This window comes from Rhododendron vialii, chromosome 10a (genome assembly GCF_030253575.1).
Source record: "Rhododendron vialii isolate Sample 1 chromosome 10a, ASM3025357v1".
Taxonomy (NCBI): Eukaryota; Viridiplantae; Streptophyta; class Magnoliopsida; order Ericales; family Ericaceae; genus Rhododendron; species Rhododendron vialii.
Genome location: NC_080566.1, coordinates 13,097,726 through 13,125,644, shown reverse-complemented (window position 1 = coordinate 13,125,644; position 27,919 = coordinate 13,097,726). Strand labels below are relative to the sequence as shown.

The window sequence follows — 27,919 nt, the reverse complement described above, 5'->3', positions numbered from 1 at the left end:
CTAATTTCAAGGGATCAGTTAGATCAAAAACGTATTAATTTCCATAGGCTTTGTCAAGTAAATTCCCAATGTACCACCCACTATTTTCAAACAGTGATGTAAACCATTCATATCAAGTCATAACTTCCATTTCTGAATCTTTGGTGTTACTTGAACAGGGGCCTGTTGTTGGTTGTCCAAGAGAACCATGGCATGACTTGCACTGTCGAATTGATGGCCCAGCGGCATATGATATTCTCACCAACTTTGAGGAGCGCTGGTCAAGGGCTTCACAATCGGCTTGATGGGCCAAGTGGGAGAATGTTAGCTTTTTTCCATTAGTGTGGCCCACTAGCCTTCACGTTTTGTATATGTGGGACTCCACTATCAGATAAGCCAATGAAGTGATATGGTTCATTACGATAACTAATTAGAATTATAGATTAAGGAAAACTCATGATAATAAAAGAGACATTGATGGACTAAGTGTCTTTTAATAATTATCTCTAAGGCCCTCTTCTCTCATCTATAAAAGGTAGAATACTCAGCCCTTATTCATACGGTTTTTTCATCAATTAAAGTACTCGGGTATTCTAGAAAAGTAGAGACAGAGAGAAGAAGGTGAGCCAAGAATTAAGGTGTTTCTAATTAAGGGGTTTGTTCTCTCTAATCACGATGGCCAACAAAGGTACGCTATTTATTGTTCTTGAGATGTGTTGAATTCAAGATCCTGTTATATCTGTTTTCCGCATAATAGTTTCAATACAGATATATAGATTTACAGTTGGTATCAGAGCATAGTTTTCTGAATCGATACATCTTGGAATTTAATTATGTGAAACATACTGGCTTGTTAGATTTCTCGACCAACGAACGACGTGAATCGTTGGATCCAATATTCATGTTACTAGTATACAGTCACATCTTTCTTTTGGCTACTGTTTCATATTAATTAGTTTTTTTTTTTTGATTGGAGTAAACTGATTGAAATCAATATGATTAAGGTAATGATTTTGTAACGCCCCCAATTTTGAGTACGTTAAAGAAGACATTTTCATTGAAAATCTAAATAGAGTCTGGCTCAATATTACAACATAATTCTCCCAAGAGTACTTTATTAAACAAAAGGAGGGTAGACTAGGGTTCCTATCTACTGCTCCGCCTCTTCTTCCATTCTGGCCAGCTCTTCGGCTCCAAACGCTTCCAAGGTGTAAAGTTCACCCTGTTCATTTATAAGATCTGACACATTATACCGGCGTCGCCACCAATATAATATGTCAGGGTCACCAAAGGTAACACCGTGAGCTACGAATGCTCAATAGAATAACCCGTGCCCTTTAACCCTTAACTTACAAACAATATCAACAATTTCCACGTAGTGCAAGCTTAACTAGCCAAAATAGTTAATAATGACACATTCGCATTCGATATTCAATCAACGTTGGTGTCCAAGATTCTGAGTTTCTCCTACGCGACTCATCGTAGACCGTGTCTCCATTTTCACTTTTCATAACCAAATCAACATTTTCAAAATCTGTTTTTTAACACACCCAATCTCGGTTCCGCCGTTCCGGTCTCCCGAGTATCCTCACAATGGTTCCGCCGCACCGGGTTCCCATTGGCACACTTAGCATTGGCTCCTCTCCGCGGATAACCAAGCCACACACCCAACCTCGGTTCCGCCGTTCCGGTCTCCCGAGTATCCTCACAATGGTTCCGCCGCACCGGGTTCCCATTGGCACACAAAACACACACCACACAATGGGCTACCATGTCCGGCCACATTGCGGTTTCCAAAACATTTCACCCTTTCAAAACACGCCTTTTCGTTAACCACACCCTAAGTGTCATGTTTCTAACTTTCTCGATTTTCGTGTCACGTTTTCATGCATAGACTCCGCGGTAGGACTTTTCATAAAAATAAGCATGAATCATTCATTGAAACTACACTAGCAAGATCATTCAACTCAATATTACTAAGCATTGCTCGAAAAGATCAAATATGAATACTTCAAATCAAGCGATAAAATCTTATCTTTTGAAAATCGTTCTATCTTACTTTTTGAGAAATTCTAAACAACATATGTTTATTCGGAGTTACCAATCGATTGTTCTAACGTGCTTATACCTCCATTAGTGAAAATAAGTTCGTCAACTATCATGCATTTCAAACGATATAAACGAAAGATAACCTTATCTATTCTAGAGAAAACGATCAAGAAAGTTATACTTTGAACTTACGGACATTCTACTTTTCAACATATGATTCTATACTATACGTAGAGTTAGTAGACTAGGGATTCTACTTATACTTAGGGAAGTGAGTAGAGAAAATCTACCTTGATCCGAAACTTAGTCGGGGCCGAACAAGCTAGTTGGAAGTTTTCTACGAGCGGTGAAACTCGCAAATCTGGACCAAACTTTGGATGGCAGTAACTCGGTCAATATTTGGCCGAATATGATTGTTCTTGGGTCGAAATTGAAGCTCTCGAAGTGCTCTACAACTTTTGTGAAGAAAGTTGATCCTAGAAACTATTTTAGGTAGGAGAAAAATGGTGATAAAGGAAGAGACAGTAAGCTGTCTGGAAATGGAAATCCGAGATTTTTACTGAACTTCGGATACCAATATCTTTGTCATTTCTTCACCGATTGGGGTGGTTCTTGGGTCTAACATGAAGGTTTCGAAGTGCTCTACAACTTTCCCGAAGGGAGTTGGTTCTAAAAACTACTTTAAGCAGGAGAAAAATGGAGATTTGTGAAGGGCAGTAAGCTGTCTGAAAAATGGAAATGGTTTCTAGAGAGAAGTGAGTGAAAGTGTGAGTTGAATGGAAGGCATGGGGTGCTATTTATAGCCAAAACTTGAGCTCCTCCTCCCTCCTCTATGGCCGGCCCCTCTCTCTCTCCTTCCTCCTATGGATTTGCTCCATTGTCTTGTCATTTCAAGCCTTTCAATCAAGTCATAGCCTTCCATGACTTGTCACTTCCATTCTAGGCCAAATCTAGGTTGATCATGAAGGGTTTTTGGCTTGTCAAGTCTAAAGGAAGGTTGCTTGTAAGAAAGAATAAAATCATTGGCTAACTTTGTACTTTGAAAGACTAAAAATGGGTTGGCATGGTCAAAAATAGGCTTAAGGCTATAAAGGTTGCTTGTGTAAGTAATCAAAACTCATGCACACACTCCACCCCACTCTCTCACTCTCGGTCTCTCTCTCTTTCTCTTTCCATCCGACCCTCTCTCTCTCTCTCTCTCTCTCTCTCTCTCTCTCTCTCTCTCCTAGGTACATTGTGGGCAGCGTGCCCTTCGAAATTTCCGGATTCCGAAACGCGAGGGCCCGGATCGAGGGAGCGCTTTTTTTAGCTGGACGTCAAGCGCTCGCGAAAATACAGAGTCGCCACTCGGGTTTGAAGGTCCGACACCCAAGGAACCGTATTTCGAAGCACTTCTCGCGCTGTTTGATTTGAAAAAGTTAAGGAACCAGTCCGTCATAACCATATCTGGGTTCGGGAGCCAGGTTACGAGAGGGGAAGGGTTTTATGGCACCCCTCTCGCCCAATCCGGAGATCGGTCTCTACTTAGGCATTTGCGAAAGATGTTTGTTTACGATTCTATTTGATTAATCAATTTTTAGCCAATTAGGGCAGGGGAACAGTTAATCGGGGATTTAAAACTGTAACATGTTTGCAGGATGTGATGGATAGCATGCATGAGCAGTTAGTATAGGATGAGAACAGATTGCTGTGGGAGTTTAAACAAACTGGGAGGCCCCTGTTTTGGAGTGACGTGCGTAAGAATAAACTAGTATGCACTGAACAAGTCACTGCATACTGTTTATTCCTGCGCGCACAACTCCAACACACGCGCGCGCCAGTGAGCTCAAACCCACAGCCCTTATTCTCAAACCATCTGGGCTCTGGAAGGACCAGTGCACACCCAGGACAAACCACGCAGTTTATAGGCAGCATAATATACAGTTTAAAGGCTGTAAAGCCTTACAAATTAATAAAACACCCCATAAACAGTGTGAGGACAAAATAATGACCTAAAACTAAGCTACCCGTGCAAGGCCACTCACTGGTCAGAGGCATACTATCGCGCGACGGAGCAAGTCTGGCGCGCGAGGATGCGCCTTGGCGCACTGTCGCGCGATGGAGCCACTATGGCGCGCGAGGATGCGCCTTGGCGCACTGTCGCGCGATGGAGCCAGTCTGGCGCGCGATGGTGCGCCCTGGCGCGCGATGGTGCACCCTGGCGCGGGATGGCCGCGCCCTGGCGCAACCAGACCAGTGCTTGGTTTACACTTTTCTGGGTTCTCCAAAACAGCAGAAACTCATATTGAACTAAGACTAACAGTTTATACTAAGGAAAGCAGTAAACTGATTTTTAACATGCTCAACAAAGTGATCTATACACAAAATAAAGCACAAAACAGTAGGACACCAATCCCCACGCGGTCCATCTCATGCAGCACCGGAGTGTCGCGCGAGAGAGTGGGACCATCGCGCGCTGGTTCCTACCATGACGGATTTTGAAACCTTGCCACCTTTAGGACCAGAACTGGTATTGATTACCAGCCTTGGCCCTGCCGGCCCCCCTCAGAGATCAGAACATAAAACAGAATAAAGGTAAGCTATACCTTCGGTTTTGAGTTTGAAAGGTGTTTGAACTTTGATGTTTGAAGGCTTGATTGAGGAGTTTGAGTGGTAGAAGCAAAGAACAAGCTTTGTTCTTGGAAGGTTGAGGTGTGAAAATGGGGAATGGTGACCCAAAGTGTATTCTTTTGAAATTCTTTAACCCTTTTAATGGAAGAAGAATGGGGGTATTTATAGGGATGGATGGTAATAAATCTGGTTGGTGTAAGGAGAGGAGCTCAACCAGTCCACGAGGCTGGTTGAGGTTTGCTTGGTGGCTAAGCATCCCAGCTGATAAAGGTGATGGGGACAGCTTTGACCATCGCGCGACAGAGTGAATGTGTCGCGCGATGGTGCACCCTGGCGCATTGTCGCGCGATGGAGTGAGTCAGGTGCGCGATGGTGCGCCCTGGCGTGGAATGGTTGCGCCCTGGCGCACATCAGTAGGGTTTTTGGTTTTTGAAGTGGCTTAGGCTAGGTTAGGTTCAAGGGTTTCGCAAACACTCAAAGCTCAAACACGCTATCATTCCCACGGTGTTCTTGATCCATTTCATCATCGGGAAATCAAAAACCGTAAGTAAACTAATTTGGAAGCCCAGATTGGGGTGTCTACAGTAGCCCCTCTTTGACGGCACTTGAAGCACCATCGACTTGGTACAAGTAACGTCTAAGAATTCTAGACACCCCTCAAGGCAATCCAGAGCAAAGCATACTAGCAAAGTAGACAAGTATACTTACAGAACCTAATTGGTTGAGGACGGACAGACCGTCGCTGGGGATGGAAGTAGAAGTGGACGAATGCATCGCCGCTTGTTGATCGAATTTGGACAGGACAGGCTGTCGCTGCAGATGTGGACGGGACAGGCCGTCGTTGCTGAGGATCAAGCTATCCTCGGCACAAAGTATTCCAACAAACACGGGTAGGTCGTGTCAGGCAGGTTGAATTCCATCTGTAGGGAATCAGAGCCAATCTCCTTATCAAAGACCATCCGAGACAGAGCAATAAGCCTGCTGGAAGATGCACTTGCGGCTAGACTGAGGGTGATTGTCGTTCGGGACAAGCCAAGACGGACTCTCCTGGGGAACAATCAGTTGCGGATGAACGGACCATCGAATGATGTTCTGGTCGTTGTTTGTGGATTTGACAGGACCGGCTGTCGTGAAGGCGGACGGAGAGATCAATGTGCCGAATGATCAAACCGTTGGGGGATTTGACAGGACCAACTGTCGTGAATGCGGACGGAGAGATCAATGTGCCGAATGATCAAACCGTTGGGGGATTTGACAGGAAGGATCATCAGTATAAATGATCGAACCGTTGAAGCCTGGATGGGAGGATCATCAGTATAAATGATCAAACCGTTGCAGACATGACAGGAGACGGGCTGATCAGTGTGCAGAATGATCAAGCCGTTGATTTGGTGGAGATAGACGATATGGCTGACCGTTATGGATGATATGGCTGATAATCGTTGAATGACTGATATGGCTGACCGTCATGGATGATATGGCTGACCATCGTTGAATGACTGATATGGCTGACCGTCATGGATGATATGGCTGACCATCAGGTTGATTGGATCGGACGATATGGCTGACCGTCGTTGATGATATGACTGACCATCGGGTTGATTGGGTCGGACGATATGGCTGACCGTCATTGGACTTGACAGGACCGGCTGTCGTGGATGCGGACGGAGAGATCAATGAGCTGAGTGATCAAACCGTTGAAGAATTTGACAGGATGGGACGATCATCAGTATAAATGATCAAGCCGTTCAACATTGGACAGGATCGACTGTCGTTGATTTGAGATGGGAAGATCAGTGTGCAAAATGATCAAGCCGTTGAGAAATGGACAGGACCGGCTGTCGTTGATTTGAGACGGGAAGATCAGTGTGCAGAATGATCGAGCCGTTGAGAAATGGACAGGACTGGCTGTCGTTGATTTGAGACGGGCATATCAGTGTGCAGAATGATCGAGCCGTTGAGAAATGGACAGGACCGGCTGTCGTTGATTTGAGACGGGCGGATCAGTGTGCAGAATGATCGAGCCGTTGAGAAATGGACAGGACCGGCGGTAGTTGATTTGAGACGGGCAGATCAGTGTGCAGAATGATCGAGCCGTTGAGAAATGGACAGGACCGGCTGTCGTTCATTTGAGACGGGCAGATCAGTGTGCAGAATGATCGAGCCGTTGAGAAATGGACAGGACCGGCTGTCGTTGATTTGAGACGGGCAGATCAGTGTGCAGAAAGATCCAGCCGTTGAGATATAGACAGGACTGGCTGTCGTTGATTTGAGACGGGCAGATCAGTGTGCAGAAAGATCCAGCCGTTGAGAAAGGGACAGGACCGGCTGTCGTTGATTTGAGACGGGCAGATCATGCTTCAGGATGACCGTGCCGTTGAGAAATGGATAGGACCGGCTGTCGTTGATTTGAGACGGGCAGATCATGCTTTAGGATGACCGTGCCATTGAGAAATGGACAGGACCGGCTGTCGTCGATTTGAGACGGGCAGATCAGTGTGCAGAATGATCGAGCCGTTGAGAAATGGACAGGACCGGCTGTTGTTGATTTGAGACGGGCAGATCAGTGTGCAGAATGATCGAGCCGTTGAGAAATGGACAGGACCGGCTGTCGTTGATTTGAGACGGGCAGATCAGTGTGCAGAAAGATCCAGCCGTTGAGATATGGACAGGACTGGCTGTCGTTGATTTGAGACGGGCAGATCAGTGTGCAGAAAGATCCAGCCGTTGAGAAATGGACAGGACCGGCTGTCGTTGATTTGAGACGGGCAGATCATGCTTCAGGATGACCGTGCCATTGAGAAATGGACAGGACCGGCTGTCGTTGATTTGAGACGGGCAGATCATGCTTCAGGATGACCGTGCCGTTGAGAAATGGACAGGACCGGCTGTCGTTGATTTGAGATGGGCAGATCAGTGTGCAGAATGATCGAGCCGTTGAGAAATGGACAGGACCAGCTGTCGTTGATTTGAGACGGGCAGATCAGTGTGCAGAAAGATCCAGCCGTTGAGATATGGACAGGACTGGCTGTCGTTGATTTGAGACGGGCAGATCAGTGTGCAGAAAGATCCAGCCGTTGAGAAAGGGACAGGACCGGCTGTCGTTGATTAGAGACGGGCAGATCATGCTTCAGGATGACCGTGCCGTTGAGAAATGGACAGGACCGGCTGTTGTTGATTTGAGACGGGCAGATCATGCTTCAGGATGACCGTGCCGTTGAGAAATGGACAGGACCGGCTGTCGTTGATTTGAGACGGGCAGATCTGTGTGCAGAAAATGATCCAGCCGTTGAGATATGGACAGGACTGGCTGTCGTTGATTTGAGACCGGCAGATCAGTGTGCAGAATGATCCAGCCGTTGAGATATGGACAGGACTGGCTGTCGTTGATTTTAAAAGGGCGGATCACCATGCAAAATGATCGAGCCGTTGAACATTGGACAGGACCGGCTGTCGTTGATTTGAGACGGGAAGATCAGTGTGCAGAATGATCGAGCCGTTGAGAAATGGACAGGACCGGCTGTCGTTGATTTGAGACGGGCAGATCAGTGTGCAGAAAGATCCAGCCGTTAAGATATGGACAGGACTGGCTGTCGTTGATTTGAGACGGGCAGATCAGTGTGCAGAAAGATCTAGCCGTTGAGATATGGAAAGGACTGGCTGTTGTTGATTTTAAAAGGGCGGATCACCATACAAAATGATCGAGCCGTTGAACATTGGACAGGATCGGCTGTCATTGATTTGAGACGGGCAGATCAGTGTGCAGAATGATCGAGCCGTTGAGAAATGGACAGGACCGGCTGTCGTTGATTTGAGACGGGCAGATCAGTGTGCAGAAAGATCCAGCCGTTGAGATATGGACAGGACTGGCTGTCGTTGATTTGAGACGGGCAGATCAGTGTGCAGAAAGATCCAGCCGTTGAGATATGGACAGGACTGGCTGTCGTTGATTTTAAAAGGGCGGATCACCGTACAAAATGATTGAGCCATTGAACATTGGACAGGACCGGCTGTCGTTGATTTGAGACGGGCAGATCAGTGTGCAGAATGATCGAGCCGTTGAGAAATGGACAGGACCGGCTGTCGTTGATTTGAGACGGGCAGATCAGTGTGCAGAAAGATCCAGTCGTTGAGATATGGACAGGACTGGCTGTCGTTGATTTGAGACGGGCAGATCAGTGTGCAGAAAGATCCAGCCGTTGAGAAAGGGACAGGACCGACTGTCGTTGATTTGAGACGGGCAGATCATGCTTCAGGATGACCGTGCCGTTGAGAAATGGACAGGACCGGCTGTCGTTGATTTGAGACGGGCAGATCATGCTTCAGGATGACCGTGCCGTTGAGAAATGGACAGGACCGGCTGTCGTTGATTTGAGACGGGCAGATCAGTGTGCAGAATGATCGAGCCGTTGAGAAATGGACAGGACCGGCTGTCGTTGATTTGAGACAGGCAGATCAGTGTGCTGAATGATCAAGCCGTTGAGAAATGGACAGGACCGGCTGTCGTTGATTTGAGACGGGCAGATCAGTGTGCAGAATGATCGAGCCGTTGAGAAATGGACAGGACCGGCTGCCGTTGATTTGAGACTGGAAGATCAGTGTGCTGAAAGATCCAGCCGTTGAGATATGGACAGGACTGGCTATCGTTGATTTGAGACGGGAAGATCAGTGTGCTGAAAGATCCAGCCGTTGAGAAAGGGACAGGACCGGCTGTCGTTGATTTGAGACGGGCAGATCAGTGTGCAGAATGATCGAGCCGTTGAGAAATGGACAGGACTGGCTGTTGTTGATTTGAGACGGGAAGATCAGTGTACTGAAAGATCCAGCCGTTGAGAAAGGGACAGGACCGGCTGTCGTTGATTTGAGACGGGCTAATCATGCTTCAGGATGACCGTGCCATTGAATTGGATTGAAGTATGATTCCCCAAAGTGCATTCTAAGTGCCAACAGAGCAGGACAGCGAGGTTGTGTGCTTGATAGTTACCATGGCAAATGAGACAAGGAAAGTGGCGTGTGGCATTCCCCCATACTTGCACTAACCCACAGAAGCGATTCCGTCATAGAATTTTCCTCCTTTAAACATTTGATATACAATATGCAAAGATGCATACTAAGAAAATGCACAAATTGAAAATGTAGATGCAAGCTAAGGGCGGCTCCTACGAGGACAACGACGCCTAAGGACTACCACTGAGCCCAAGTACTTTACTGCTTTTTGCCCTGGAGATGCGCACCAAGATAGAGAGACATTGAGCGGGCTGACGTGCCCCAGTTGACATTGTAACGGCATTGGGCCTGCACGCCCTTTCTTCGATGCTTAGGCAGACGAGCCCCAGAAATATGCTTTGCTTGGCCTTGGGCCGACATGCCCTTAATGTCCACAAGATTCCACTGCTTGTGGGTTACAGATACTAGGGTAGCAATTGAAAAATTACGTTTTCCAGTTTATTGACCCTCTTTTACAAGTGTTGAAGAGAATGCAAAAACTAACCACTAATATCTAATTTGCATTGACAAGTGATTTGAATCGACACACAGACGTGTGCACATAAACAGACTCGCTTAGCTCGAATGAAAAGGGAAAAAGAGCCCCAGGGTATAATGCAAACCCTTAGACACACAGAACATAATGAAATTTTTGGGTATTAATGAGCCAAAAACTCACAACATTCCTCAGACAGGTGAAATTGACACTTGCGAAAGACGCAAAAAGGCACAAAGACCTGTACAAACAAAACCAAGAAATGCATCTCGAAACGACAGTTGATTGAAAAGCTGGAAAAATGTCGCAAAGACAGACATAAGACGCAGATAATGACTCGTATAGGCCCGGACTGAAACCAACACCCCCGTGCAGTCACATTAAGTCCATATGACTTGCATGGTATGACAAGACTTGGCAAAAGCCCCTGGAATGACATTCGAGGGTAGTAGCTAACTGCTACTGTCTGTTGCAAGAAGCGTGCGCAGGTTTGAGACCAACGCGCATCACTTCGAACAAATGCGTTGCGGTTGCTTATACCAGACTTCGCTGAATTTAGAATAAATTGTGAGCCGGTTAAGGCCTCTAGCATTTCGTTCTCTTTTTGATGCTTCAAATATTTTAAGACTTATGCTCAGCTTGTAAATTGAAGAAGCGGTTTGTAATAAAATTTAAAGACAAAGGTTTTCCCCCTTCTGATTCCTCCAATGCAGCTTGATCTGATCTTCGATCCTCTTCGACCTTTGATGTGTACCGAAATGTCAACCATGGATCCAATTGATAGAATGTGACCGAGTCTCAAAGAGAGACTGCCTACGTATCCCAAGCTAGGGAATCAGGTCAGAACGTAGTTCAGGCTAAGGTTCACTCGAGTATTTTACCTCACCTTTTACGCTCTAACTTTTGCCTAGAACCGCCCATTCGGGTTTTCGGTCTAGCGAGCTTTCAAACGTTGCCTTTACTTTTGCCTAGACCTCCTTCATAGGTTCTTGGTCTAGCAGGCTGCTCTAACTTTTGCTTGGAACTGCCCACCCTTGGGGTTTTCAGCCCAACGAGCTTCTCTCAGGGAAAATACTTTTGAATTGATCCATGTTGACCAAGGTATTTGAAATTGATTGCCATCGAGGTCGTCGAGATCGATGATCTCTGGCCACAGCCTCAGACAAAACGGCTTTGATAGCGCAGAGTCCAGTGTGCTTCGGTTGACATGTCTCGTTCCAGACCAATTTTGAACTTGCTAACTTGTACTTGGTGGAACGCTGTTCTTACAAACATGAACATGTATGAGGCGCTGGACCTTTTGAGCTTCTACTTTTTGGCTTGGCATCCGGTAGCAACAAGATTTGATGTTCCTTTATCTCAGGGTCTACGTTAGGCATGTCATTTGAGAGACCATGTCAAAATATCGATGCTTGTTTGACCGGGCGCAATGCTCCTTTGGGGACAGTGTTGAACCAGTTTGAACCATTTGGAGGTCTACTTCATCTTTCAAGTTTATTTGAAAACTATTATTTCAATTTATAGGCTGAGCATGCCTTTCGTCTTCCCTTTCGGCGAGGGAACACATTTCCTTGAGAATGATCCCATCGAAATCTATCCCTTCGTCGTCTGGGTCGACACAGTTTATTCACAAGCCAACAAAGTACTTAGAAGCAAGATAATGCATATCATAAAGAAAGCCCCTCGGGGCTGCCAAGTACAGCAAAAGACTCGAATAGACGCTACGACATGGAGGGCCAAGAGGCACAACCTCCGACTCAGAGCTAGATTCAGACAACTTGACAGATACTGTGTCAGACTCAGACAAAAGCCAATGCAAACTAGACGCGGTTTGAAAATGCAATATTTCAAAAAGCTACCCATAGCTTCCACAAAAAGAGGTAGGATCCAGCGGGTATCAGCCCCAAGCAACAGCACTTCGGCCTCCTCAGCTTCTTCGACCAAACCTACTCGGTGCTCCCATAAACAATGGACCTCAGCCCGTCAGTCTGCTCCTTTGTAAGTTCCTCATTACTGTCAATCTAGGTGTCGGCAGTGAAGACCTCAATTGCCCAACCTGTAGCCATCATGTTAATCTCCGGTTCGAACGGGATGGATATGATTGGTTTGGGTTGGCTTTCTGGGACGATATAGTGGCTAGGGTTGAATATGGTGGAGCTAGGGTTGATTTGAGTAGAGGTGATAGATATCTGACCAATCAGAGGGTCAGAGTTGTGTTGAGGCAAGGAAATGGAAATGACGTTAGGCTTTGGTGGAACTTGAACCGTGCCATTGTCAATGAGATCTTGAATCTCATGTCGAAGACGATAGCATGCGTCAGTGGGATGGCCAGGCATTTGATGGAAGGCACAGAAGAGGTGAGGTTTGTAACCAGAAGGTAGAACTTTTGGCGGGGAAGTTGGGGTCAAGGGTTTGAGATGCCCAGACTTGACGAGTTTTTCCATCACTGCGGACAGAGATGCCTCGAAGACAGAGAAATTCTGAGGCTGGGTTCGGAAACGGTAGCTTTGGGCATTTTGAACCTGATTGACATCGGCTGTTGATGGTGGTGGGGTTGTGATGATACCACAATCAACGAGATCTTGAACGGCATGTCGAAGCCGGAAGCAAGCACTGGTAGGATGGCCAGGCATCTGATGGTAGGCACAATAGAGGTTATACTTGAAGTTGGGTGATGGATTTTTGGGTAGAGGAGTTGGATTGAGGGGCTTGATGGAACCAGCATCGAGGAGCTTCTCATACATTGAGGCCAAAGGTGTAGAGAAGCGTGAGAAAGTCCTTGGTGGGTTTCGGCGAGTGAACTGAGAATCCAAAGCGGAACCCTTGTTTGCTTCGCAGTTGCAACATATTGCCTCATCAATAGGATGCATTCTTTTGCCTTTGGGGCTGAATTCATCACTAAGTATGTCCTCCCCTTTGGCAATGGCTTCGACAAAGGAATCAACATCCTCCTTCGAGTGAGTCCTGGCCTCATGAAACTCAGCCAGGTCTTTGAACATATCTCCTGAGCACAGCTTGATTCCAACCGTCGGAGGGTGGTAGGCTTGAGAAGGTTCTTTAACTAGCCCCATATCTGGCTACGGGGCTGTGGAGGTAATGAGGCCAATGAGTCCCTGGACCATAATCATCTGTTTGTCCATCTTGTGACCCAATTCTTCTACAATCTTCTTGAGCTCAGCCAGCTCCATTTGTACTGCCATTCTGAATTGATGGACAAGGCAGGTGATATGGCCTTGGAAGCAAAGGTGCAACAGCTCCGGTAGATGTTCCCAAGCAGGTTTGGCTCTTCTTTTCGGTACTCTTCGACGATGCAATGGCCCGAAGCTTCGGACAGCAAAATAAGACAAAAGCTCAGTGGTGTTCCTTCAGCAAAATGCAATGTACACGTCGTTGTCGGTGTCAACCCTAGACTCTAGAACTAGAGACAAGTCTGTCTCATGATGTTCGGATGCTGCCAGAATCCTCGGAATTCTTTTTAAGGGTGTATCCTTTGAATAGATCAAACTGATCCTAAGAGATGTCAAAACAGACTAAGTCTTCGACTAGTCCCATTTGAAGATTCGATTTTGAATTAGAAACAACTCGATATTGATGACATGGCACCTTAACCAGGGTGGCGTGAGCAACACTGTGCTTTAGCCGGGGTGGTTGTAAGTGACAAGGCACTTGTAACCTGAATGATATCAATGTCACGACATCAATACTTTGTGGTTCCTTATTGTCGGTCAAATCCTTAATCGGGCATGAGCCAAGGACTTAATAAGGTTTGATTTCTCAAAGTCTCGTTGATCTAAGGGCTTTGAAAAAAATTAACAACGTGCGCCATCGAGATGCACGACTCTTCATCGGGTCTAGCAGCGTCCTAATAAGCATAAGACAGACTCGAAAGAGAGAGACAACCTAGAAGCCGCCCTAAGCATGCTCCTACTCAAAACAGAATGTATGTATGTACAGTTCCAGAGACGAGTTTGCTTCACGAGTTTCAGACGTTGCTGGAATCCTCAGAATTCTTTTCGGCGACGTGTCCTTGAGTAGATCGACAGATCCTAAAAGAAGTCAAAATAGACTAAATCTTTGGCTAGTCCCTTTCGAAGATTCAACTTCGAACTTGGAACAACTCGGCGTTGATGGCGTGACACCTTAACCTTGAACACCGCGGTGTATAGTGACAACGCACTTCAACCTGGGTGGCGCAAGTGACACGGCATCACCACTTCGTTGTTCCTTATTATTGGTTGAATCCTTAATCGGGCATGAGCCAAGGATGTAGTAAATTTTGATTTTCCAAAGTCTCATTGAACTAAGGACTTTGCGATTGATAACGAACATTCGACAGAATGAGCGACTCCTCATCGGGTCCAACAACGTCTTAGACAGCGCATGACAAACTTGAAAGACAAGACAACCTTAAGCATGCTCCTATGCAAAATAGTGTATGTACAGTACATGCGATAGGGAAAACAGTAACACGTAAATAGTATATGGGGGTTAGATGCAAGTAATCTTAACCTGTAGGTACCTGTCCAAGTTTGGAGAGTTCTAATGCTTTGTATATGCAAAGGCTGGTTTTGGCTTATAACGGGTTCCTCGGACTAGAGCCAAGATATACCTCCCGCTGCCTGCGTAATCGCAAAGCAACAGTCAAGCAGTAGAATGACTCATCATCGTCGAAGGTTATCGGTCATTCGGGGTCCCCAAGCTCCGGTAAACCATGCCGGATTGCCAAAACGATCCAACGAGGCTTTATCCCACATCGATGCATATGAAAAATGCTAAAGAAATTGATTAATGAAATAGAATCGCAAATTCGCAAATGCCTTTTCAAATTTGGCTCTCTCTATGGATCAATACTTAGAAGAAACTACACAAGAGAACAATCGGAAAAGCCCCAGATTGGATGGCCGGACACGAGGTCCTGTTAAATCACCAATCCTTTCTTTAGCAGCGCGAAGCTCACTATTTTGACAGACTTTTTGTGGGATTGTTCTCGAGCGTATTAAAATCTAAGTATAGACTAATATTGATTCGATCCCCAGCAGAGTCGCCACTATGGGCAGCGTGCCCTACGGAATTTCCGGATTCCGAAACGCGAGGGCCCGGATCGAGGGAGCGCTTTTTTTAGCTGGACGTCAAGCGCTCGCGAAAATACAGAGTCGCCACTCGGGTTTGAAGGTCCGACACCCAAGGAACCGTATTTCGAAGCACTTGTCGCGCTGTTTGATTTGAAAAAGTTAAGGAACCAGTCCGTCATAACCATATCTGGGTTCGGGAGCCAGGTTACGAGAGGGGAAGGGTTTTATGGCACCCCTCTCGCCCAATCCGGAGATCGGTCTCTACTTAGGCATTTGCGAAAGATGTTTGTTTACGATTCTATTTGATTAATCAATTTTTAGCCAATTAGGGCAGGGGAACAGTTAATCGGGGATTTAAAACTGTAACATGTTTGCAGGATGTGATGGATAGCATGCATGAGCAGTTAGTATAGGATGAGAACAGATTGCTGTGGGAGTTTAAACAAACTGGGAGGCCCCTGTTTTGGAGTGACGTGCGTAAGAATAAACTAGTATGCACTGAACAAGTCACTGCATACTGTTTATTCCTGCGCGTACAACTCCAACATACGCGCGCGCCAGTGAGCTCAAACCCACAGCCCTTATTCTCAAACCATCTGGGCTCTGGAAGGACCAGTGCACACCCAGGACAAACCACGCAGTTTATAGGCAGCATAATATACAGTTTAAAGGCTGTAAAGCCTTACAAATTAATAAAACACCCCATAAATAGTGTGGGGACAAAATAATGACCTAAAACTAAGCTACCCGTGCAAGGCCACTCACTGGTCAGAGGCATACTATCGCGCGACGGAGCAAGTCTGGCGCGCGAGGATGCGCCTTGGCGCACTGTCGCGCGATGGAGCCACTATGGCGCGCGAGGATGCGCCTTGGCGCACTGTCGCGCAATGGAGCCAGTCTGGCGCTCGATGGTGCGCCCTGGCGCGGGATGGCCGCGTCCTGGCGCAACCAGACCAGTGCTTGGTTTACACTTTTCTGGGTTCTCCAAAACAGCAGAAACTCATATTGAACTAAGACTAACAGTTTATACTAAGGAAAGCAGTAAACTGATTTTTAACATGCTCAACAGAGTGATCTATACACAAAATAAAGCACAAAACAGTAGGACACCAATCCCCACGCGGTCCATCTCATGCAGCACCGGAGTGTCGCGCGAGAGAGTGGGACCATCGCGCGCTGGTTCCTACCATGATGGATTTTGAAACATTGCCAGCTTTAGGACCAGAACTGGTATTGATTACCAGCCTTGGCCCTGCCGGCCCCCCTCAGAGATCAGAACAGAAAATAGAATAAAGGTAAGCTATACCTTCGGTTTTGAGTTTGAAAGGTGTTTGAACTTTGATGTTTGAAGGCTTGATTGAGGAGTTTGAGTGGTAGAAGCAAAGAACAAGCTTTGTTCTTGGAAGGTTGAGGTGTGAAAATGGGGAATGGTGACCCAAAGTATATTCTTTTGAAATTCTTTAACCCTTTTAATGGAAGAAGAATGGGGGTATTTATAGGGATGGATGGTGATAAATCTGGTTGGTGTAAGGAGAGGAGCTCAACCAGTCCACGAGGCTGGTTGAGGTTTGCTTGGTGGCTAAGCATCCCAGCTGATAAAGGTGATGGGGACAGCTTTGACCATCGCGCGACAGAGTGAGTGTGTCGCGCGATGGTGCGCCCTGGCGCATTGTCGCGCGATGGAGTGAGTCAGGCACGCGATGGTGCGCCCTGGCGCGCGATGGTTGCGCCCTGGCGCACATCAGTAGGGTTTTTGGTTTTTGAAGTGGCTTAGGCTAGGTTAGGTTCAAGGGTTTCGCAAACACTCAAAGCTCAAACACGCTATCATTCCCAGGGTGTTCTTGATCCATTTCATCATCGGGGAATCAAAAACCGTAAGTAAACTAATCTGGAAGCCCAGATTGGGGTGTCTACATACATATATATATATATATATATACATATATATATATATATATACATATATATATATATATATACATATATATATATATATATATATAAGTGTATGTCTGGGAAAGTAAGTCTAGGATTATTAGGTTTAAGGCTAGAACATAGGTGTGCATGCATGGCAAAGCTAGCCTTGCTTCTTTTGAAAGCAAAATGATGAGATTCCATGTATGACTTGTCTTGTCATGCTTATTGGCAAGTCAAAGGTCTATTAACCAAGGGATAAAAATTTTCCTAACAATTATGGACCAAGAGGTAAAGGAATATTGGTAATAATTTGATATGACTAGTCATGGGAATCTATTGTTCAAGGGATAATATTTTCCCTAACATTTATTAACCAAAGGGTAAAAGATGATGGTGATGTCAAGATTATTCTAGATAGAACAACACATAGATTTGGGAAAGCATACTGTCCTATAAGTTGGGGAAAGTACACTGGCACATGGGTTGGGATAAGTACAGTGATACATATACTTCTAATTACCTCATGAACTAATGGGTAATAGTTTCCCTACTTTCTATTACCCAATGGATAAACAATCATGTCATACTATTCATGTCATGACAAGTCAAAGGTATTATGATGTCATGATTTTAACTAATGGTCACTAACTTCCCTAGGTTTTATTATCCATTGGATATGTAATCATGTCACACTATTCATGACATGACAAGTCTAAAGTACAATGATGGATAGTCAAGTCATGCTATTATCCAATGGACCATAGTTTTCCTAGTTTCTATTATCCAATGGATATATACATGGGTTCAAAAGGTTTAACTAGGTTTCTAGGAAAGTTCATAAGGTCCACCAGGTTTAACTAGGGTTGGAAGGGGTTCATAAGGCTCAAAGATGGTCAAAAAGGCCAATCTAAGGTTAGGGTATTATAACTAGATTGAAACGGAAATTAGGATTTTCTAACTAATTGGTTGGAAACTAATTTTACTTGTCAAGTAGGATTTCTAGCTAAGAAATATGATTTAAAATTTTAAAAAGTACAAGTGTTTCTACAAGCATACTTGTCTTTAGAAAATGACTAGATTGTCCGGTGCGAAAAGATATAATTTTATAAGTCTCAAATCTAATTATGACAGATTATTAAAATTAAAAAGAAATTTTTAGTAGCAAATCCAAGTAATTAAAATAAAATTTAAATATTTAACGAAATTTTTATTTACCAAAAATCAGGGTCGTTACAGATTTTGTATTACTCCTAAGTTTGTCTTCTTATATAAAATATATAATAAGATTAAGTTTATGAAGATTGACATATTACGCACTGTTGTCATTGCCGTCATTGATTCAACGGGCTAATCCGTTTTACTTGTTACTGGATTAGCTACTGTAGAGACTAAGGAGATCCATGATTTCTAAAATTGGACATGAATATTGGGTTTTCTATTATTTATCGTTGAACCCAGAAAGTTTTGGATGTGCCGTGATTGATTTTACACCTTTGTAACTAATAGTTCCACTCATGTTGTTGCTACTGTTCGCATGTGGTGATTGGGCAAATCATTTTATGGTTAATTGATTGACTCTCTCGGTTTTATTGAATTATTGCTTTTCTAATCATAATTAATGGGCTGGAAAACATATACATGTTTTTGGTAATGTATGTATGGATATTGTTTTCGTTATGGTCATGGTCAGTAAAAGAAATAAAAAACAATCATAACTACATGCTTGCAAATTAATCTGTTTTTTGTCAGATTATGTTTTCTGCAATTATGTATGATTTTTTTTTTAAAGCATTAAATTGGGAAAGTTTTCTATTATTGTGTTACCGTATATGTGAGAGTTATGGTTAGATTGAATGTCATGAACGGATTATCAATCACATAAAAGAATACTTAGTTGTATATTTTATTTTTCGGTAGTAGTGATTGAATAAAAAAATGACATCCGCATAACTCGAATAAAAGAATAGAGTATATCGTTGGTTAATTTAATATTCATAGGAATTACTAATTTGGTAGTCACCAAAGTGGCCTAGGTTAGTGAAACTTATAATTATTAAACTACATCAAAGTTTTGTTAAAAGGGTAACAATTAAGTCAATGATATTCTCGACTGCAGTCATAATTATAAGAATGGGATTAGGCCCAAAGGAGAGTCACATTTAAATAATTATGAACTGGGTAGGGTGAGTAATTTATGCAACTTAGCAGGTTAGGATTGGATATCCAAAGATAACATGACTAACTTGATGAGCTGTATAAATTATTTAGACCTACTTAGGTGATTATGTTGCACCTAATTAATGAGTGAACAATAGGTATGCTTAGGTTTCGCCCAAAGGAGGACCTAGGTGATGTCAATAGTTCATCATTATAAATGTTTACAATTCTCAAAGTTTCTTATTAAGTATTGTCCTATTTTATTTCAGTTACAGTTCCTGTTTCACTGCACTCTCATGCATCCAATGTTCCAACCCTCACTGGACCAAATTTTTCGGAATGGTCTCAGCATATTCAATTCACACTGGGTGTATTGGACCTTGATATGGCTTTACTTATTGAAAAACCTGCGGAAATTACTGATGAAAGTTCCGAGGATCAAGTGTTCAATTTCAATTCATGGGAAAGGTCGAACAGGCTCAATTTAATGTTCATGAAGATGACCATTGCGAATAACATCAAAACCTCCCTACCACGGAATACTAATGCACTAGAATACTTAAAGGTTGTGGAAGACCGCTTTAAATCTGCTGATAAGTCACTCGCTGGCACAATTATGGCTGAATTAACCACCATGAAATGTGATGGTAGTCGTGGAGTTCAAGAGCACATCTTGAACATGTCTGACAAAGCTGCAAAGCTTGTAACCTTGGGAATGAAAGTGGATGAGTCCTTCCTTGTTCAGTTTATACTCAACTCACTTCCTGCACAGTTTGGCCCAATCAAAATTCACTATAACACCAATAAAGACAAGTGGAGTTTGAATGAGCTAACTAACATGTGTGTTCAGGAGGAAGTGAGATTGAGAGTGGAAAGGTGTCACACTGCATTGGCAGTGACTCATGTTGCTATGAAGAAAAAGGGTAAAGCAAAGAAGTATCCACCAAAGAAAGCCAATGGACCTGGGGAAAGTAGCCAGGCTCATGGAAATAATGGTTTCACAGTCAAGTGTCACTTTTGTGGCAAGAAGGGACATGTGAAGAAGGACTGTAACAAGCGTAAGGCTTGGTTCGAAAAGAAGGGTAAAAATCTTTCTTTTGTATGTTACGAATCAAATCTTGCTGAAGTTCCTTCTAATACTTGGTGGATTGATTCTGGTGCTACGACTCACATTACAAATTCCTTACAGGGATACCTTTCAACCCAGAAACTGGAGGAAAGTGAGAGATTTGTCTTTATGGGGAACCGTCTCAAGGCTGAAGTGATAGCTGTTGGTACCTATCGCTTGGTTTTAGAGACGGGTCATCAGATAGATCTTGAAGACAATTTTTATGTTCCCTCTATTTCTAGGAATTTGGTTTCTTTATCTAGATTAGATTGTTCTGGATATTGAGTTTCATTTGGTTGTCGAAAACTCAAATTGATGTTTAATTCAATAATGGTTGGTTCTGGTGATTTATATGATGGTTTATATAAAATTGCCTTGAATCATGAGTTTGCACAATCATTAGTGACCCTGCATTCGGATGTTGGTTTAAAACGTGGTCGAATTGATGAAAAATCATTTACCCTGTGGCATAGACGATTGGGGCATATCTCCAATGATAGAATTGATAGATTGGTGAAGAATGGGACTTTAGAAGACCTAAATTTCACTGATTTTGAAATTTGTGTGGATTGCATTAAGGGAAAGCAAACCAAACACAAAGAAAGGTGCCACTAGAAGTAATGCACTTCTTGAGATAATCCATACTGATATTTGCGAAAGTCCTATTCCATGTTTTACTGGACAAAAATACTTTATCACCTTTATAGATGACTTCTTACGTTATGGTTACGTATATCTAATTCATGAAAAGTCTCAAGCCGTTGACATCCTTGAGGTGTACATTACTTAGGTCGATAGACAATTAGATAGAAATGTCAAAATAATGAGGTCAGATAGAGGTGGTGAGTTTTATAGAAAATATGATGAGTCGGGCCAAAATCCTGGCCCATTTGCCAAACTATTAGAAAAGTGAGGCATTTGTGCTCAATACACAATGCCTGGTACGCCACAGCAAAACGGTGTTGCTGAGAGGCGTAATCGTACACTTATGGATATGGTTAAAAGTATGATGAGTTCTTCAAATGTACCTGTTTCCTTGTGGAGTGAAGTATTAAAGACCGCTATGTATCTCTTAATAGAGTTCTTAGTAAGGCAGTTCCAACTACTCCTTTTGAGTTGTGGACTGGTAGGAAACCCAGTTTAAAACATTTACATATTTGGGGTTGTCCAGCAGAAGCTAGAATATATAATCCACAAGAGAAAAAGTTAGATTCTCGAACAATTTCTGGATATTTTATTGGTTATCCAGAAAAGTCTAAGGGGTACAAATTTTACTGTCCTAACCATAGTACAAGAATAGCTGAAACCGAAAATGCGAAATTCCTAGAGAATGGCAAAAATAGTGGGAGTGAAAAATCAAGAAAGGTTAATTTCGATGAAGAAAGAGTTGATATCCCAACAATTCTTCCTCGTCGAGAAGTTGTTATTCCTCAACCAGTTGAGGATAATGAACAACATGTAGGTAATGATTCTTCATTTCATGAGAATACTGCCATTGAAAGTATTGTAGAACCACCACAACCAGCAGTTCTGAGAAGATCTCAGAGGGAAAGAAAGTCTGCCATTTTAGATGATTATGTGGTATATCTACAAAAATCGAATTTCGACATTGGGATTAAGAAATACTTGGTTTCGTTTTCACAAGCCATGAATAGTGATGATTCTAATAAATGGTTTGACGCTATGAATGATGAGTTGAAATCAATGGACCAGAATAAAATCTAGGATCTCGTTGAATTGCCTACTAACTGTAAGAAAGTCGGCTGTAAGTGGGTCTTTAAGACTAAGCGCAATGCAAAAGGCAATATCGAACGATTTAAGGCCAGACTTGTGGCCAAGGGTTTCACTCAGAAAGAAGGCATTGACTATAAGAAGACCTTCTCTCCTGTGTCAAAGAAGGACTCACTTAGAATCATCTTGGCTCTAGTAGCTCATTATGACTTGGAACTGCATCAAATGGATGTGAAAACCGCTTTTCTGAATGGTAGTTTGGATGAGGATATTTACATGGAGCAACCTGAAGGATTCGCAATAAAAGGGAAAAAGCATTTGGCATGCAAATTAAAGAGATCCATATATGGTCTTAAACAAGCTTCCAGGCAATGGTACTTAAGGTTTAATGATACCATTACCTCCTTCGGTTTCAAAGAAAATGCTGTTGATCAGTGTATATATCTGAAGGTCAGTGGGAGTAAGTTTATCATTTTGGTGCTATATGTGAATGATATTTTGTTAGCCAGTAATGACCTTGGTTTAGTACATGAAACTAAGGGATATTTCTCGAAGAACTTTAAAATGGTTGATATGGGTGAGGCAGCTTATGTTATTGGCATAGAGATCTTTAGAGATCGATCTCGATGACTACTAGGACTGTCTCAGAAGGGATATATTAACCGAGTTCTAGAGAGATTCAATATGCAGCTTTGCTCAGTAAGTGATGCGTCCATTGTCAAGGGTGACAAATTTAATGAAAGCCAGTGCCCAAAGAATGACTTAGAAAGAAAGCAAATGGATGAAATTCCATATGCATCAACATTAGGGAGTTTGATGTATGCCCAGACTTGCACTAGACCGGATATTAGTTTTGCAGTAGGGATGCTGGGCAGATATCAAAGTAATCCAGGAATGGAACATTGGAAAGCAGTGAAGAAGGTTATGAGGTATCTCCAAGGAACTAAGGACTATATGCTTACTTATAGCAAATCGGATCATTTGGATGTGATCGGATACTCGGACTTTGATTTTGCTGGCTATCACGATAGCAGAAAGTCTACATCAGGTTATGTCTTTCTATTAGCTGGTGGGGCAGTGTCATGGAAGAGTGTGAAGCAATCCATTATTGCTTCATCTACAATGGAGGCCGAGTTTGTGGCGTGCTTTGAGGCCACAGGTCATGCATTATGGTTGCAGAACTTCATTTCTGGTCTTGGTGTTGTCGACTCAATTGCCAGACCGATGCAAATTTATTGTGATAATTCCGCTGCAGTTTTCTTCTCTAAGAATGGAAAGTACTCTAGTGGTTCGAAACACATGGAAGTAAACTACTTGGTTGTTAGAGAACGAGTCCAGAAACAACAAGTGTCTATTGAAAACATAAGCACCACTCTTATGATTGTTGATCCGTTGACAAAGGGATTGCCTCCAAAGACATACAAAGAACATGTTATTAGGATGGGTCTTTTGAGCAATACTTGATATTAGTAGTTGAGTGCTTATTGTTTATTGACACTGTTTAGCGCAAATAAAAAATTTGTTTCTGATTTTCCTGTTTCCAATTATGGGTGCACATTTTATTTTGGATTATGTTCAACAGGAAATGTCTTGACAAGACAAATTACAGGGGCTTTAGGCATTACAGCCTAAATAATGATATTTTTCTTATTATGGACTTGATTAGTGAAGGTTATCAATGGTGTGGTGCATAGAAGGGAATGTGGCATGGTGCTATACAACCGCTATGACTTACATTGGTGGTCTGAATTAATCACAGTATTAAAGTTTCTAATTGGTTTGAACCTATTGGCTATTTTTAAATCCGTGATCACGTGTCAAAGTTTTTTAGTGTGGAGCCCACTCGAGTCATTTTAAACAAAATGCATATTTTGAAGAAATACATTTTGCATCACAATCGGCTTGATGGGCCAAGTGGGAGAATGTTAGTTTTTTCCCATTAGTGTGGCCTACTAGCCTTTACGTTTTGTATATGTGGGACTCCACTATCAAATAAGCCAATGAAGTGATATGGTTCATTACGATAACTAATTAGAATTATAGATTAAGAAAAACTCATGATAATAAAAGAGACCTTGATGGACTAGGTGTCTTTTAATAATTATCTCTAAGGCTCTCTTCTCTCCTCTATAAAAGGTAGAATACTTAGCCCTTATTCATACGGTTTTTTCATCAATTAAAGTACTCGGGTATTCTAGAAAAGTAGAGACAGAGAGAAGAAGGTGAGCCAAGAATTAAGGTGTTTCTAATTAAGGGGTTTGTTCTCTCTAATCACGGTGGCCAACAAAGGTACACTATTTATTGTTCTTGAGATGTGTTGAATTCAAGATCCTGTTATATCTGTTTTCCGCATAATAGTTTCAATACAGATATATAGATTTACATTCAAAGCCCCGTGGGCTTAAAAAACTCAAAGAGACAGGTGGATCAGCATTACACAAAATTTTCAAAATTCGTAGCATGGCAGAGCTGAAGGATTTAAAATCCCAAGGGGCTTCTAGAAATGTATGAATCATACAATGATGCATTACTCACGATTGATAGAATTCCGGACATCATTGGAATGACAGATTTGCCATGCCTAAGAGATGATGATCCAGAAACTTGGCATGTCCAGGTATGTTATTAGTTCATAAAAGCTGTTGAGTTAGGTTTGTTAATTCTTGTTCAACTCTATTTTCTTGACTAATTTCTTCAAAAATACAGTTTTTTCGTTCGGTAGACTCCAATTCAGTTAAGGGTTTTCCAAAAGACCCAAAAGATGCTACAAGCAGGGTGAGAGCTTCTTCTTTTCTTTTTCTTTCTTCTTTTCTTTTTTTTCCTTTTCCTATGGGATGTATTTTCTGATTTATTTGACTGCAATTTAACAGAACTTGGCATGCGGGAAGAATGTCCTGATAGACATGAGTATACATGCTGCATATGTAAATGCAATCAGTGCGGCCCAACGCTTCATTTACATTGAGAACCAGTACTTCCTTGGGTCATCATATAACTGGAATCAACACAAAAAATTAGGTGCAAATTCTAACTCTTTGGTAAATTGGGAGGGGAAAAAAGGCCGTACTTTTACTTTAAACTTTTAAAAAGTTTCATTTTTATGTTTGGTTGTTTGAACAATCATGAGAAGGGAAGCAAGATATTTGGAATCAATAGAGAAGAAAGCCTTAGGGAAGCTGATGGGGAATTCCAATCTTTTCTCCACTGAAAGTTCAAATTTTAATCGACCTAATCATGTTATCTACAGGTGCAAACAATTTAATACCAATGGAAATCGCTCTCAAAATTGCAAATAAAATCAAAGCGAAGGAGAGATTTTCTGTATATATTGTCATCCCAATGTGGCCAGAGGGTGATCCCACATTTTTCACCACTCAAAGGATTCTTTTTTGGCAGGTAAACTCCAACTAGCATGTTTCACATTGCTTCCAGTGTCTGTCATTTGCTTCTAGTGTGTGTCATTGTTTCAATTTTTATTATTTCTACTATTCCTTTCAAAAGAAAAAAGAAGTATGAAGTACGCATCCTTTTTCGTGGTAAATTACCTACTTTATAGTTTTTTCGGCTCCATGAATCTCGTAAACCAGCGTGTTGTAAATTATGCAGTATAATACAATGCAAATGATGTATGGAATGATTTACAAGGCTTTGGAAGAGGAAGGGCTTGAGAAGGAATATGAGCCTCAAGACTATTTGAATTTCTTTTGCCTTGGCAATCGTGAGGCTGAAGACGGGGAAGACACTACTTTAGATGCAGGAAATGCTCATGCCGAAAACACTCCACAAGTACATTTCTCTACCTCCAAATTTTAATACTTTCTCATTTCCAATTGATTGTCCATATCCTTCAACATTTGGCAATTTGATGTGTCGAATTGAAAACCAGGCACTGACCAGGAAAAACCGACGCTTTATGATTTATGTCCATTCAAAGGGCATGATAGTTGATGATGAGTATGTGATATTGGGGTCCGCAAACATCAACCAACGTTCCTTAGAAGGCACAAGGGACACCGAGATTGCCATGGGAGCGTATCAACCTCGCCATACTTTGGCAAGCAAGGGCTGTCATCCACATGGGCAGGTTTGTTTCCAGGGGATACAATTTTGTGCAATTGTTATGCCTTGATACTGCCATACTAGTCGCCTATGATGCACGGATACGGACACGGAGACATGGGAATTCTAAAAAATGGGGACATGGACACAGCGGAGGACACACCACGTGTATATTTATTTATTTATTTATATTTTTTTCAAATTTTTTCCAAGTTTAAATGGCAAAATGTGGACAAAACAAAAAATCCGTAGTTTCAATACCATTCAAACAAAACAAGACATCCATAAGTTCAATACGTACATGTCCCCACCGTGTCCCCATGTCCGACACTGCAATACGTTAACCTCTAGAGGTCTTTCATAGCTGGTCGCGTTGCACGACGAGTTTTTGGTCTCGTAAAAATCAGATTATTTTTTAATTTTACTTTCCATGGTCAAAGGAAGTGATTTTCTTGATTGGAGTCAACAAAAAACCAAGGCATGATTTATCTCTTACAATTGAAAAAAAGAGAACCAGCTTTGTAACTTTGAACTCCTGAATTCTTTTGAGAATATTTTTTGCATTGATGCATATCAAAAGATTGCAAACTTTTTTTTTATTTTTTATTTTTTGGTTGGGCTAGTTTTTCCATTTGATTATAATTACTGTGGTGAAACTGAAGCGGACATAAATGGGCCATCTCCAATTAAGTTTGCACATCTAGGTGTTGAGTACGTAATACCGAGTCAAAAACCCTCAACGCTTGCGTTCTTTAAGTCATTTTCTGATACTGTTTTGCAAACTCCACACTTGAGTTGCGACTACACCGAGTTTACTTGCATGGTATGGTCAGCAGTCATTAAATTTGTTTTCGTTTCTAATGCAAGTTTTCATTCATGTCGTTTTCGCCAACTTGTTCGCTAAGAAGCCAAATTGTTTTCAATTGTTTGGCCTCTCTAAAAATGTCAAAAGATAGCTCAGCAACATTTTTTAGCTCCTTTTCTAGAGCCAAGTGAGTTCTATTCTTGTTTAACCTGGTGAATTGTTCGAGCAACTATCTATTCTCATTGATTTCAGATCTATGGGTATAGAATGTCACTATGGGAAGAGCGCATTGGTGATCTTGAGGAATGTTTTAAGCAACCAGAGAGCATCGAATGCGTGAGAAGGGTAAGGTCACTGGGTGAGCTGTACTGGAAGCAGTATGTGGCCGATGAAGTAACAGAAATGAAAGGTCACCTTCTGAAGTACCCACTCGAGGTTGATCAAATGGGCAAGGTGAATCCTCTTCCCAGCTGCAAAGAATTTCCAGATATGGGCGGGAAAATCACCGGGAGTATCGGGCCTATTAAGATCAACGAAAATCTCACCATCTGATCAAATCAAGCTTCCAATGTGGTGAACGCTTCCAATGTAGTGAATTTGTGACTCTTATTCAATATTTATGTTCTGCAATTTGTGTGAACAAGCAGATTTGTGTGAACAAGCAGATGGTAATGCAGTTAATTTTATATCGTCGTGTTTCTGTTTCTGTTTCCGTTTACAAGCTAACTAGCTGCGTTACGGATCCAGATCCCCTACAACATGAATCCAAAAGCAGGGCAAAAATGTAATAGATGTGGAAGAAGTGCTTAAGGTCCCAACTACAGTCTACAAGCATCAAGTGTGACTGTTGGGTATAACGTTAACATCACATGTCAGTGTCACTGAGCAATGAGAAATTTTACACAACCATACCGACTATTACGTGGTTGAGTAGTGAGAGATAAGAGTTA

The 27,919-nt window shown here is 42.6% G+C and overlaps 1 protein-coding gene across 1 annotated transcript; it reads left to right on the top strand.

Annotated features, from left to right (window-relative positions):
* Positions 1–160: 160 nt before the first annotated feature.
* LOC131304340 (phospholipase D beta 1-like) lies at positions 161–27,572 on the top strand. The gene is made up of 8 exons (XM_058331559.1): positions 161–267; positions 24,489–24,722; positions 24,812–24,880; positions 24,976–25,123; positions 25,353–25,501; positions 25,712–25,891; positions 25,992–26,189; positions 27,222–27,572. Exons 2-8 carry the CDS (start codon positions 24,609–24,611, stop codon positions 27,519–27,521), a joined length of 1,158 nt encoding a protein of 385 aa, XP_058187542.1. The 5' UTR covers positions 161–267; positions 24,489–24,608; the 3' UTR covers positions 27,522–27,572.
* Positions 27,573–27,919: the final 347 nt, after the last annotated feature.